This window comes from Rhinopithecus roxellana, chromosome 7 (assembly GCF_007565055.1).
Source record: "Rhinopithecus roxellana isolate Shanxi Qingling chromosome 7, ASM756505v1, whole genome shotgun sequence".
Classification (NCBI taxonomy): Eukaryota; Metazoa; Chordata; class Mammalia; order Primates; family Cercopithecidae; genus Rhinopithecus; species Rhinopithecus roxellana.
The window spans coordinates 98,184,527-98,196,999 of NC_044555.1; the positions used below are offsets into that span (position 1 = coordinate 98,184,527).

Sequence of the window (12,473 nt, forward strand, 5' to 3'; positions counted from 1 at the left end):
TAACGTAGTTTAATTGCTTTACTTCAGTGTGCATCAGAATTTCCTGGGGATTCTGTTAAATTGAGGATTCCAGGGCTCCACTTCCAGAGTAGATCTGGAGTAGAAACCTAAAATCTACATTCTAAACAATCACCAAAAGTGGCCCCCAAACAACATTTTATATTGTCTAAAGCCTCTAAGTTCCTTACCTCTAAGTTCTTTGGCCTTGAAAAATTAAGCTCAGAGAAAAGGGAATTTCCTAAGGTTCTCTACTGGTGTGCACATACTCTAGCTGGTGTATTCTCTAAAGCAATGTTCAGAACTTGGAGTTGATGGGTGGACTTCAGATCTATGAACTGTTGAAGTTATATGTAAAAGCACGTGTCTACCTGTATTTTTCCGGGGAGATAGACCAAACCCTAAGAGTCTGGGACCCAACTCAGGTTAAGAACTACATTCCCGGCCAGGCGTGGTGGCTCACATCTGTAATCCCGGCACTTTGGGAGGCTGAGGCGGGTGGATCACCTGAGGTCAGGAGTTCGAGACCAGCCTGACCAACGTGGAGAAACCCCATCTCTACTAACAATACAAAATTAGCTGGGCATAATGGCGCATGCCTGTAATCCCAGCTCCTTGGGAGGCTGAGGCAGAAGAATTGCTTGAACCCAGGAGGTGGAGGTTGCAGTGAACAGAGATCGTGCCATTGCACCCCAGCCTGGGCAACAATGGCGAAACTCCATCTCAAAAAGTAAAACAAAACAAAGAACTACATTCCCTGCCCCAATGTCTGGCAAAATTAGAGTGTCAAAAATATCTAATTTGATGACAAAAATATTCCTTACTTGTTATCCATCTATCTATATTTCTATAAGTTTAGAAGTTTTAGATACAGTAATTCTCAGCCTGGAATGAAGAGTATGGAAACATTGCACCATTGACTCCAAAAATGATCACCAGGAAAACCTCTAAGTAAAGCTATGTTTATTAAAATTACAGTGACATAAAAGCATTACTTTGATAAAGTCTTAGTGTCTTAAGAAGGGGATGTCAGAAGGGATTATTTATAGGGTGTTAGGGCTTAGACTGTTTGATTTTAAAGCAGGTCTTGCAAGGTGAGGAATGGGTTAACATTGTGCAGTGTTTATGATAAAATAGCTTTGTATCGGTGAATATAGCAAAGGAAGGGGCTTGAAGCAAGTTTTAGTGAGCAAGCTGTTAGTCTCGATGAGCAAATTAGTTGGTTCACGGTATCTTCTAGAAACAAGTATTTCCTAAAGTAAGAAGCTATGTTATTTTTGCTTATTCTCAGTATTGTTTAACATAAGAACATTAAAGTATGTCTGTCCAGATATTGCCTAACACAGGGAAAATAAAATATGCCCAGTCCCAGTACTGTTTACACGGTGACAGTAAAGTATGCCCGATCCCAGTATTTTTTAACACAGGGGCAGAAATTGTTAATTTCAGTTCTCAGTACCGAAGATTGGTATCCTTGGTGGATTGCTGGGGTTTTAACGCTCTCTGGCCCAACCATAATTCAAAACATACTGTCCACTCAATGCCATACATTCTTCCAAGTCAACCAACCAATATGGCAGGATAGTGTTTGGTCCAAAGTAAACAGAAATATCTGTATTTTTCTTTTCCCACAAACCTTCAGGTTTTCTAATAGTCCCTTAAGTCTATCCTTGGAGATGGGGAATGGCTTCCATTGGAAATTAGCTGTGAAGATAGTAATGAATGTTAACAGTCAGTGAAATCTTGCAGGTGGATCTTATCTAGTGAAGTATTAAGACTTGAAATGTGTAAGCTTGCCCCTTGCCCAGCAGGCATTGACTGGTCTTTGTACCAGTTTAAGGTTTGGACCAAGAAGACTAGACCTTGAATCATTCTTTTTGCCTCTAGGGCTGTTTTTAGAGCCTACTAGACTGTATATACTCTCACTTGTAGAGGTCACATCATGCATTGCTTTAAACATGTTAAAGGGCCCCCATACTTCACTTTATATTTTTGCTGTAAATTTTTGAAATTATTTTTGAAATATTAATTTTGAAATTATTTACTTATAAGTAACTTTTAAAATGTATGATTAGGTATAATTTCTTGTTAAATCATTGTAAATATTCAAGAATTATTGCTAAATATGAAAATCTAACCTACAATTTATATTTAATATAATGAAATTTCTATAAATGCTAGACATAAGAGACTAGTTAAGGTGGCATATTGTTATACTCAACAGACATTTAATTAGACATTAACTAATTTTGACTTTATAGTTTTCTTCTGGCTTTTTGGAGCTGATGATTTATTTCTGATGGCAAACACTTTCACAGGCCCACGTAAAACTTATCAACCCTGGGCAAGGTTCATATTGCCTAATGGATAAAATAGCACCATTTGCCATATTAAAAAGTACTCAGCTTCCACCCTTCTACAAAGAAACAGTGATTAGGTACATTCCTGAACCCAGCTGGTATAAGATAGGGCAAAACTTTCTGGAACATAATGTCAAAGCAAATTTCAATAAGCCAAAGCCCATTTCTCCCTGTGCCCACTGAAGTCTCCTGAAGAATTAGTGTTTTGCAAGAAGAAAGTGATTTTTTAAAAACCTGGAAACTTAATGTCTTTAACAGATGTTGCTATCCACATAACTATACAATGTAATAGCCCACTTGTTATGGCTAAATTAAGAATCAATATAGAGCTCTGGAGGGGCGGAGCAAGATGGCCGAATAGGAACAGCTCCAGTCTCCAACTCCCAGCGCGAGCGACACAGAAGACTGGTGATTTCTGCATTTTCATCTGAGGTACTGGGGTCATCTCACTGGGGAGTGCCGGACAATCGGTGCTGGTCAGCTGCTGCAGCCCGACCAGCGAGAGCTGAAGCAGGGCAAGGCATTGCCTCACCTGGGAAGCGCAAGGGGGAAGGGAATCCCTTTTCCTAGCCAGGGGAACTGAGACACACAACACCTGGAAAATCGGGTAATCCCCACCCCAATACCACACTTTAAGCAAATGGGCACACCAGGAGATTATACCCACACCTGGCCGGGAGGGTCCCACGGCCACGGAGCCTCCCTCATTGCTAGCACAGCAGTCTGTGATCCAACCAAAACGGCAGCAGCGAGGCTGGGGGAGGGGCGCCCGCCATTGCTGAGGCTTAAGTAGGTAAACAAAGCCGCTGGGAAGCTCGAACTGGGTGGAGCTCACAGCAGCTCAAGGAAACCTGCCTGTCTCTGTAGACTCCACCTCTGGGGATAGGGCACAGCTAAACAACAAAAAGGGAAGTAGCAGAGGCCTGTGCAGACGCGAAAGACTCTGTCTGACAGTTTGAAGAGAGCAGTGGATCTCCCAACACGGAGGTTGAGATCTGAGAAGGGACAGACTGCCTGCTCAAGTGGGTCCCTGACCCCTGAGTAGCCTAACTGGGAGACATCCCCCACTAGGGGCAGTCTGACACCCCACATCTCACAGGGTGGAGTACACCCCTGAGAGGAAGCTTCCAAAGTAAGAATCAGACAGGTACACTCGCTGTTCAGCAATATTCTATCTTCTGCAACCTCTGCTGCTGATACCCAGGCAAACAGGGTCTGGAGTGGACCTCAAGCAATCTCCAACAGACCTACAGCTGAGGGTCCCGACTATTAGAAGGAAAACTATCAAACAGGAAGAACACCTATACCAAAACCCCATCAGTACGTCACCATCATCAAAGACCAGAGGCAGATAAAACCACAAAGATGGGGAAGAAGCAGGGCAGAAAAGCTGGAAATTCAAGAAATAAGAGAGCATCTCCCCCTGCAAAGGAGCGCAGCTCATCGCCAGCAATGGATCAAAGCTGGTCAGAGAATGACTTTGACGAAATGAGAGAAGAAGGCTTCAGTCCATCAAACTTCTCAGAGCTAAAGGAGGAATTACGTATCCAGCACAAAGAAACTAAAAATCTTGAAAAAAGAGTGAAAGAATTGATAGCTAGAATAATTAATGCAGAGAAGGTCATAAATGAAATGACAGAGATGAAAACCATGACACGAGAAATAGGTGACAAATCCACAAGCTTCAGTAACCGACTCGATCAACTGGAAGAAAGAGTATCAGCGATTGAGGATCAAATTAATGAAATGAAGCGAGAAGAGAAACCAAAAGATAAAACAAGAAAAAGAAATAAACAAAGCCTGCAAGAAGTATGGGATTATGTAAAAAGACCAAATCTACGTCTGATTGGGGTGCCTGAAAGTGAGGGGGAAAATGGAACCAAGTTGGAAAACACTCTTCAGGATATCATCCAGGAGAACTTCCCCAACCTTGTAGGGCAGGCCAACATTGAAATTCAGGAAATACAGAGAACACCACAAAGATACTCCTTGAGAAGAGCAACTCCAAGACACATAATTGCCAGATTCACCAAAGTTGAAATGAAGGAAAAAATCTTAAGGACAGCCAGAGAGAAACGTCGGGTTACCCACAAAGGGAAGCCCATCAAACTAACAGCAGACCTCTCGGCAGAAACTCTACAAGCCAGAAGAGAGTGGGGGCCAATATTCAACATTCTTAAAGAAAAGAATTTTAAACCCAGAATTTCATATCCAGCCAAACTAAGTATCATCAGTGAAGGAGAAATAAAATCCTTTACAGATAAGCAAATGCTTAGAGATTTTGTCATCACCAGACCTGCCTTACAAGAGACCCTGAAGGAAGCCCTAAACATGGAAAGGAACAACCGGAACCAGCCATTGCAAAAACATGCCAAAATGTAAAGACCATCGAGGCTAGGAAGAAACTGCATCAACTAACGAGCAAAATAACCAGTTAATATCATAATGGCAGGATCAAGTTCACACATAACAATATTAACCTTAAATGTTAATGGACTAAATGCTCCAATTAAAAGACACAGACTGGCAAACTGGATAAAGAGTCAAGACCCATCAGTCTGCTGTATTCAGGAGACCCATCTCACATGCAGAGACATACATAGGCTCAAAATAAAGGGATGGAGGAAGATCTACCAAGCAAATGGAGAACAAAAAAAAAAGCAGGGGTTGCAATCCTAGTCTCTGATAAAATAGACTTTAAACCATCAAAGATCAAAAGAGACAAAGAAGGCCATTACATAATGGTAAAGGGATCAATTCAACAGGAAGAGCTAACTATCCTAAAAATATATGCACCCAATACAGGAGCACCCAGATTCATAAAGCAAGTCCTTAGAGACTTACAAAGAGACTTAGACTCCCATACAATAATAATGGGAGACTTCAACACTCCACTGTCAACATTAGACAGATCGACAAGACAGAAAGTTAACAAGGATATCCAGGAATTGAACTCATCTCTGCACCAAGCGGACCTAATAGACATCTGTAGAACTCTCCACCCCAAATCAACAGAATATACATTCTTCTCAGCACCACATCGCACTTATTCCAAAATTGACCACATAATTGGAAGTAAAGCACTCTTTAGCAAATGTAAAAGAACAGAAATTACAACAAACTGTCTCTCAGACCACAGTGCAATCAAACTAGAACTCAGGACTAAGAAACTCAATCAAAACCGCTCAACTACATGGAAACTGAACAACCTGCTCCTGAATGACTACTGGGTACATAACGAAATGAAGGCAGAAATAAAGATGTTCTTTGAAACCAATGAGAACAAACATACAACATACCAGAATCTCTGGGACACATTTAAAGCAGTGTGTAGAGGGAAATTTATAGCACTAAATGCCCACAAGAGAAAGCAGGAAAGATCTAAAATGGACACTCTAACATCACAATGAAAAGAACTGGAGAAGCAAGAGCAAACACATTCAAAAGCTAGCAGAAGGCAAGAAATAACTAAGATCAGAGCAGAACTGAAGGAGGTAGAGACACAAAAAACCCTCCAAAAAATCAGTGAATCCAGGAGTTGGTTTTTTGAAAAGATCAACAAAATTGACAGACCGCTAGCAAGACTAAAAAAGAAGAAAAGAGAGAAGAATCAAATAGACGCAATAAAAAATGATAAAGGGGATATCACCACGGACCCCACAGAAATACAAACTACCATCAGAGAATACTATAAACACCTCTACGCAAATCAACTAGAAAATCTAGAAGAAATGGATAATTTCCTGGACACTTACACTCTTCCAAGACTAAACCAGGAAGAAGTTGAATCCCTGAATAGACCAATAGCAGGCTCTGAAATTGAGGCAATAATTAATAGCCTACCAACCAAAAAAAGTCCAGGACCAGATGGATTCACAGCTGAATTCTACCAGAGGTACAAAGAGGAGCTGGTACCATTCCTTATGAAACTATTCCAATCAATAGAAAAAGAGGGAATCCTCCCTAACTCATTTTATGAGGCCAACATCATCCTGATACCAAAGGCTGGCTGAGACACAACAAAAAAAGAGAATTTTAGACCAATATCCCTGATGAACATCGATGCAAAAATCCTCAATTAAATACTGGCAAACCGGATTCAGCAGCACATCAAAAAGCTTATCCACCATGATCAAGTGGGCTTCATCCCTGGGATGCAAGGCTGGTTCAACATTCGCAAATCAATAAACGTAATCCAGCATATAAACAGAACCAAAGTCAAGAACCACATGATTATCTCAATAGATGCAGAAAAGGCTTTTGACAAAATTCAACAGCCCTTCATGCTAAAAACGCTCAATACATTCGGTATTGATGGAACGTACCTCAAAATAATAAGAGCTATTTATGACAAACCCACAGCCAATATCATACTGAATGGGCAAAAACTGGAAAAATTCCCTTTGAAAACTGGCACAAGACAGGGATGCCCTCTCTCACCACTCCTATTCAACATAGTGTTGGAAGTTCTGGCTAGGGCAATCAGGCAAGAGAAAGAAATAAAGGTTATCCAGTTAGGAAAAGAAGAAGTCAAATTGTCCCTGTTTGCAGATGACATGATTGTATATTTAGAAAACCCCATTGTCTCAGCCCAAAATCTCCTTAAGCTGATAAGCAACTTCAGCAAAGTCTCAGGATACAAAATTAATGTGCAAAAATTACAAGCATTCTTATACACCAGTAACAGACAAGCAGAGAGCCAAATCATGAATGAACTTCCATTCACAATTGCTTCAAAGAGAATAAAATACCTAGGAATCCAACTTACAAGGGATGTAAAGGACCTCTTCAAGGAGAACTACAAACCACTGCTCAGTGAAATAAAAGAGGACACTAACAAATGGAAGAACATACCATGCTCATGGATAAGAAGAATCAATATCGTGAAAATGGCCATACTGCCCAAGGTTATTTATAGATTCAATGCCATCCCCATCAAGCTACCAATGAGTTTCTTCACAGAATTGGAAAAAACGGCTTTAAAGTTCATATGGAACCAAAAAAGAGCCTGCATTGCCAAGACAATCCTAACTCAAAAGAACACAGCTGGAGGCATCACGCTACCTGACTTCAAACTATACTACAAGGCTACAGTAACCAAAACAGCGTGGTACTGGTACCAAAACAGAGATATAGACCAATGGAACAGAACAGAGTCCTCAGAAATAATACCACACATCTACAGCCATCTGATCTTTGACAAACCTGAGAGAAACAAGAAATGGGGAAAGGATTCCCTATTGAATAAATGGTGCTGGGAAAATTGGCTAGCCATAAGTAGAAAGCTGAAACTGGATCCTTTCCTTGCTCCTCATACGAAAATTAATTCAAGATGGATTAGAGACTTAAATGTTAGACCTAATACCATAAAAACCCTAGAAGAAAACCTAGGTAGTACCATTCAGGACATAGGCATGGGCAAGGACTTCATGTCTAAAACACCAAAAGCTACGGCAAGAAAAGCCAAAATTCACAAATGGGATATGATTAAACTAAAGAGCTTCTGCACAGCAAAAGAAACTACCATCAGAATGAACAGGCAACCTAGAGAATGGGAGAAAATTTATACAATCTACTCATCTGACAAAGGGCTAATATCCAGAATCTACAAAGAACTCAAACAAATTTACAAGAAAAAACAAACAACCCCATCAAAAAGTGGGCAAAGGATATGAACAGACATTTCTCAAAAGAAGACATTCATACAGCCAACAGACACATGAAAAAATGCTCATCATCACTGGCCATCAGAGAAATGCAAATCAAAACCACAATGAGATACCATCTCACACCAGTTAGAATGGCAATCACTAAAAAGTCAGGAAACAACAGGTGCTGGAGTTTTTGATTACCTTGTAGAAGAAAATACTTTTTTGATGACTGAAAACTTCAAATTATATCCCAGATTTTGTCTTCCATTCCATTTCCCCTGCAACTATTTTAATTTCCCATTATCTTCAAAGTTTTCTAGGATGTATTTAGTTGAAACACTAATGTAGACGGAAGTTTATTAATAAAAAATATTTCTTCCACCAAACAAGGTTGTAAGAGTCTGAGTTAAACAAAATGCTCAATAAATTCGGTATTGATGGAATGTACCTCAAAATAATAAGAGCTATTTATGACAAACCCACAGCTAATATCATACTGAATGGGCAAAAACTGGAAAAATTCCCTTTGAAAACTGGCACAAGACAGGGATGCCCTCTCTCACCACTCCTATTCAACATAGTGTTGGAAGTTCTGGCTAGGGCAATCAGGCAAGAGAAAGAAATAAAGGTTATCCAGTTAGGAAAAGAAGAAGTCAAATTGTCCCTGTTTGCAGATGACATGGTTGTATATTTAGAAAACCCCATTGTCTCAGCCCAAAATCTCCTTAAGCTGATAAGCAACTTCAGCAAAGTCTCAGGACAGAAAATTAATGTGCAAAAATTACAAGCATTCTTATACACCAGTAACAGACAAACAGAGAGCCAGTTACATCCAAGAAAATGTGGCACATATACAACATGGAATATTATGCAGCCATACAAAAGGATGAGTTTGCGTCCTTTGTAGGGACATGGATGCAGCTGGAAACCATCATTCTTAGCAAACTATCACAAGAACAGAAAACCAAACACCGCATGTTCTCACTCATAGGTGGGAACTGAACAATGACATCACTTGGACTCGGGAAGGGGAACATCACACATCGGGTCCTATCATGGGGAGGGGGGAGCGGGGAGGGATTGCATTGGGAGTTATACCTGATATAAATGACGAATTGATGGGTGCTGAGGAGTTGATGGGTGCAGCACACCAACATGGCAGAAGTATACATATGTAACAAACCTGCACGTTATGCACATGTACCCTAGCACTTAAAGTATAATAATAAAAAAAATCAATATAGGTGCATAAACAAGAAAACCAATGTTCAGTAAACATACAAACTTCAATCTATAAACCACTTAGCATCTATATCAGGGCAATAAAATATTCTTTCAAATGCTTGTTTATAAATTCTAGGTTGTCTTTCTTCTCACAATTGATAAGTCTTCCTGGCTCCTTTCAGATGTATGATTACACCTTATTACTTCACCATATGTTTATACATGATTGTAGAAAAGACATATTGAGTTTTTAATCATGATTGAGGTCCTTTGATGTAATGGTCTGTTAACAGGCTGCCTATAACTGCCTTAGGAGCTTTGTCCTCAAAGAATGAAAATTCATTGTCAGATTATGTTAGGCCAGTATACCCAGTGGCATAAACAAAAACAAAATAAATACACAAAAACAAACAAAAAAACACCTATAATAGCACTGTCCAACAGAAATATAAACTATATTCATAACTTTAAATTTTCTAGTAACCACATATTAAAAAGTAAAAAATAGGTGAAATAAATTGTAATAATATATTTATTAAGCCAATATATTCAAAATATCAGCATTTCAACATATAATCAATATAAGAAATATTAATTTAACATTTTACAATTTTTTGATATTAAGTATACAATATCTGGGATGTAATTTACACTTGAAACACATCTCAATTCAGGCTGGCCACATTTTAAGTGTTCTGTAGGCTTATGTGGCTATTTGCTATGTGGCCGTATTAAACAGTGCAGAACTGAGCCATAGTTCATGGTTTTTAAACTTGAGCATGCATCAGGATCACCTGGAAGGCTTGTTATAACACAGATCACTGGGCTCCACTTCCAGAGTTTTGATTCACAGGTCTGGATGGAGCCTGAAAATTTGCATTTCTAACAGGTTCCTTAATGGTGCTAATGATGCTGATCCGGGAACCATGCTTTGAGAACCATGGCCATAGGTCTTTCAAAATCAAACTTTGGAACCATTTTACCACTGTATTAACATGAATGATCAAGAACCGTCCCTAGGTATTGTCGCTATTGTACCACAATGCTGTCGTATTATTGCAGTTTATAAAATATGGAAAATCTCCATTTAACTCATGGTTAATATTGAGCAATTATTCATGTGGATGAGTATTCTTTAGATCTTCATGTCTATTACTCTCTGAGCGCTTCTTTCCAGGAGGCTGGACAGGGAAGAGACATTTATTGGCTTGCTTGTTCTTAGAGAGTATTTACAGAGCTATATTAATACAATATACATATGCATGCTCTGATCCTTAGGTAGAAAATAGTTCTTTTCAAGTGGACAAACTGTCAATCAGTAAATTGATAATCTTCCCAGTAGAGATTCAAGGCTCTAAGAGCAATTAGTTTGATTTTTAATGTATTTCAAAAACATTGAACTTTAAAATATTAAGTGAATAATAGTCCACTGTTTTTCAGCTCAATGAGAATTTTTTTAAAAAAATACACTTCATGGTTGTTTAAGCCATGACATGAATTTATCTCTGAATAAGTTCAGAGATGATATTCAGGTGAGCAAGTCCTGGCCACCAAATTGTTGATGATTCTGATCATTTGTGAAAGATGTAGTTTCCTCCTATCCCTACATGCTTAAATATTTTCATTTCCTTTGTTTTATTTCTGAAGAAAAACAAAACAGAGGAGTTAATACCTGATCTATAAACTTTGTTTTTGTCACAAGAGTACAAAAACAGCATCTGAGCCTCCATTGGCCCCTCCTGTGTCTGAAGAAGAAGATGAAGAGGAGGAAGAAGAAGAAGATGACAATGAGCCACCACCAGTTATCGCACCAAGACCAGAGCATACAAAATCAGTAAGTCACAAAGGACTATTTCCAAATAATTCAAAAGATGCCCTTTGGAATAGTCATAGAGTTAGAATATAGTTAATCTACTGCTACCTATTAAGCATCTTTTGTGTTCCAAGAGCTAGAGTATAAAATATGACCAAGGTTTTGAGGATGCTGTTTGAGGATACAAGATTAGCACATTAAACAATTAGAGAATAATACCAAACAATACATAACTGCTAAGTAATAAAAATGTTGGAGAAGTTAAGATAAGGAAGGAAATCCATGTGAACCAGGTAGGAAGAATTACGTAAACAGAGGTCCTCAGACCACAATTAGCAAGGCATGTATAGGGACATCCAAAGTCTAGCTCCCATGATCTTTCAGTGGTGTTGTACTTTCAGCTACTCAAAGTCCTTTTTTTTTTCTGGTTTTTAAGAAAATACCACTTGTCTTTAAAAATTCATTGATATTACAATACATTGACTCCACACTCTTTCCTTGGCCTGCTGTTTTAATTGCAGAACTTTCTGTTTTTTTAGATCTACACTCGTTCTGTGGTTGAATCCATTGCTTCACCAGCAGCACCAAATAAAGAGGTCACACCACCCTCTGCTGAAAATGCCAATTCCAGTACTTTGTACAGGAACACAGATCGGCAAAGAAAAAAATCCAAGATGACAGATGAGGAGATCTTAGAGAAGCTAAGTGAGTACTTTTTGCCATGATTACTTTCTTCATGGGAGTGTTTCTCATAAGCCATTTAAAATGGGAATTGATCCTTTGAAAGTTTTAATCTGCTTATATGAACTCCAGACTTCCCAAAATTGTGAGATGAAAAATTTGGGACTCACTGCATATGCCAGAACACTTTCTCCCTTCCACTCCTAATTTGACAGGAACTAAATATTTTTACTTGAAGGAATCAATTGAGGTGAAAATTGATAAGACAAATTAAGTAGCAAGTTTTAATATTACATCTTCAAAAGAGATAGAATAGTCTGATAAAATATGTTATGATCATAACCCAAGGGCCCTCAACTAATCAATGATGATAGATATGTTAACCTCAAAGCCCAACACAGTCAATCAAAACTTGTAACAACAAATAATATAGCTTTTTCCCTTAATTCAGAAGCATTTCTATGTGGCAGGAGAGACAGAACTAGCAAATGCTAGTAGCTTCCTTCCACAATGTCATTAGTGGGTACATACTTGTGTGTACACACTTGTTGCCCCAGTTTTAGAAAACACTTACCTTCTAGTTACTTTTCTGGGTCAAGAAGATAAAAAAAAAAATGGATTATCTGCTGAAAAGTCAAAGGTTTGTAAAGCATATTCATTAAACATACTATAAAAGCATCTAACAAATTGCTAGATATCAGCAATAAGTGCCCTCCCCCTCCAACCCCAGTTTGACTAACTCCTACT

At 38.8% G+C, this 12,473-nt stretch overlaps 1 protein-coding gene across 1 annotated transcript in view; it reads left to right on the forward strand.

Annotated features, from left to right (window-relative positions):
* PAK3 (p21 (RAC1) activated kinase 3) overlaps nt 1-12,473 on the forward strand; it is a 132,685-nt gene that overhangs the window by 61,567 nt on the left and 58,645 nt on the right. The window contains exons 11-12 of the mRNA XM_030934462.1: nt 10,935-11,066; nt 11,585-11,750. Coding sequence (XP_030790322.1) covers nt 10,935-11,066; nt 11,585-11,750 — 298 coding nt within the window. The remainder of the gene's footprint in view (nt 1-10,934; nt 11,067-11,584; nt 11,751-12,473) is intronic.